This window comes from Phalangium opilio, unplaced genomic scaffold (assembly GCF_054372755.1).
Source record: "Phalangium opilio isolate 3A_F unplaced genomic scaffold, DU_Popi_V2 ptg000061l_1, whole genome shotgun sequence".
Classification (NCBI taxonomy): Eukaryota; Metazoa; Arthropoda; class Arachnida; order Opiliones; family Phalangiidae; genus Phalangium; species Phalangium opilio.
In genome coordinates this window covers 10576895-10579431 of record NW_028324178.1, presented here as the reverse complement: position 1 = coordinate 10579431, position 2537 = coordinate 10576895, and the positions used below count along the sequence as shown (strand labels likewise).

The following is a 2537-nucleotide window of genomic DNA, read 5'->3' as shown; positions in this document are numbered from 1 at the left end:
TATATTAATTAATTTAAAAGATATATATCAATTAATTTAAAATATATTAATTAATATAATAGTTATATTAATTAATATAATAGTTATAATAATTAATATAATAGTTATAATAATTAATATAATAGTTATATTAATTAATATAATAGTTATATTAATTAATTTAAAGAATAAATTAATTTAAAATATATTTTAGTAAATTTAAAAAAATTATTATACACAAAGTATGACTCAATTTATCTACTCGATGAAATGAACAATAGCAGTACGTTAATTAAACATAGCACAACTAATTCCAAAAATCTATTTTTCTTTTAATGACGTAACTAAAAGTGCCTGTGATTGGGTAGTGGTCGCCTTGCGTCGTCTGGTACGTTATTCCAAGTGTGAAAATTGCTACCTTTTTGTTATAATATATATACTTTTTATAAAACTCAACTGCGAAACGAATAAGCGTCTTTATCATAAAACGTATAAATTAATTTACCGAACCAAGAACTTTAACCACATATGAGATAGCACCAATAGCACTTCATTCATCACTGTTATTTTTTTCTTATTATTTTGATTAAAATTTTAAAAGAATGAAAATGATCTAAGAAAAAAACCAAAGCCAAGAAACGTTATAACTATTAAATTCTTATTATTAAAATGTTCTTATAAATAAAAAATATTTCGAATGGGGATGTTATTTAGTTCAATGTTAAAACCTACTAGATGAAATTACATTTTAGTTGAATATCAATTTTGACTGAGAACTCATGATTCGATGTAAATTACCAAAAAATGTAAATATTTTACTGTCTTTATTGTGGAGTTATGTATTGTCATCACGTCTGAACAAGCATCCCAAATTTTGGAGACATTTCGATAAAATCGTGTCAAAATGGGTTACAAGTTTTGAGCCAGATAGACAGAGATGTCAAGCTTAAAAAGTGTAAATATATTTTAAGAGCCAATTGTATTAGAGTAAATACAACAGTTACGGTTTAAAATTGAAGTCGAAAATTTAAATTACCCTGCAAAAATTAATTCTGTAAAAGTTGTGCCTTTGCTTTATTGCTTGTTTAACGCTCATAAGAAACAATACAAATGCTACGGTATGGACATTAACACCGATAGTTTCTTTATCTTGGCAATATCTGTTGGCGAAAATTGATGGTTCCTTTGAGAGTTCCCGAGATCGCTGTTCATGAAATTGGTGTTTTTGGGCGTCATTGTGGGATACTTGTTATCTTTGGCCCATAAATACGCTTCGTAATGCATGATTGAAATGTAGTCATAATTGAAACCCATATGAGTCATGTATATCAAACTGTTCTTGTTAAAGTTGTGTTTTTGTTCTGCAAAAATAGGATCAAGCTATTACGGAATAATCAAATTCATTTTCTGAAAAGTTTTAATATTTAAACTCGTCCTTGATATTTAGGAAATAATCTGCTATTTGATTTAATAATCGAAAGTCTAAATAGCCCAAAAATAGATTAGTCAACAACATTTTTTATCATTTGTTTCCTTAGCTTAGCCACGGAAACTTTGAAAGCTGAAAGAGAGTATGTTACGCGATTTATCCGAGGTGTATCTTTTAACTTATTTTTAAAATCTGAATCCAATTTGATTTCACCCTATCTTTATATCACATGACGCACTGAGTAATTAAAATACATAAATCAGGTATATAGCGATCGAATTAGTTGGATCACATAAATCAAGAAGATTGAAGTCAAAGGCATACAATCAGATATATCAAGCTCAAAATAACTGAATCACGTAAATGAAGGTCAAAGAATTAATCTCATAATTAAAGGTCAAAGAATTCATCACATCATTAAAGATCAAAGAATTGATCACATAATTAAAGGTCAAAGAATTCATCACATCATTAAAGATCAAAGAATTCATCACATCATTAAAGATCAAAGAATTCATCACATCATTAAAGATCAAAGAATTCATCACATCATTAAAGATCAAAGAATTCATCACATCATTAAAGATCAAAGAATTCATCACATCATTAAAGATCAAATAAATTTATCACAGAGATCAAAGAAATTAATCACAGAGATCAGGTTTGAATATTACAGATCAAGTTTTAAAAGCATAAAACCAAGTTTTTATCACATAAATTCGGTTTACATCCAGATGCTAACTCACTTTCGAGAATATTATTCCTGTTGATATTTACGTAATCGTCTCGATCTGCCCGAGTTTGTTCGTGCCAAATCCGAGAACGTGCATTAGTTCATGCATAATTACTCCTTTATGCACGCAGGACGGAATTTGAAGAGATAGTGTTTGAACTCCACCTCGTCTACCAATCATGGAGTTACACCTATAGGAAATAGTATAATTGTTTAACTGTCTTTCGAAGATCATGAATTTCATAAATGTTTTTAGAATGAGAACCCATTTAGCGCAGATATTCGTATGTAATTCCCTGAACCTCGTCCAGGTACGAATAGAATGCAGGTTTTTGTATGGGATTCGTTCATAGCATCCTTGATTAAATTCACCAGAGTTTCGTCTAGGAAAGTTTG

At 28.7% G+C, this 2537-nt stretch overlaps 1 protein-coding gene across 1 annotated transcript; it reads right to left on the bottom strand.

Moving 5' to 3' along the window:
* Positions 1–1092: 1092 nt before the first annotated feature.
* Positions 1093–2322, bottom strand: LOC149665098 (zinc metalloproteinase nas-14-like). The gene is made up of 2 exons (XM_089842073.1): positions 2220–2322; positions 1093–1340 (listed from the first exon to the last, which is right to left on the bottom strand). The coding sequence occupies exons 1-2, from the start codon at positions 2320–2322 to the stop codon at positions 1093–1095; spliced, it is 351 nt and encodes a 116-aa protein (XP_089698199.1).
* Positions 2323–2537: the final 215 nt, after the last annotated feature.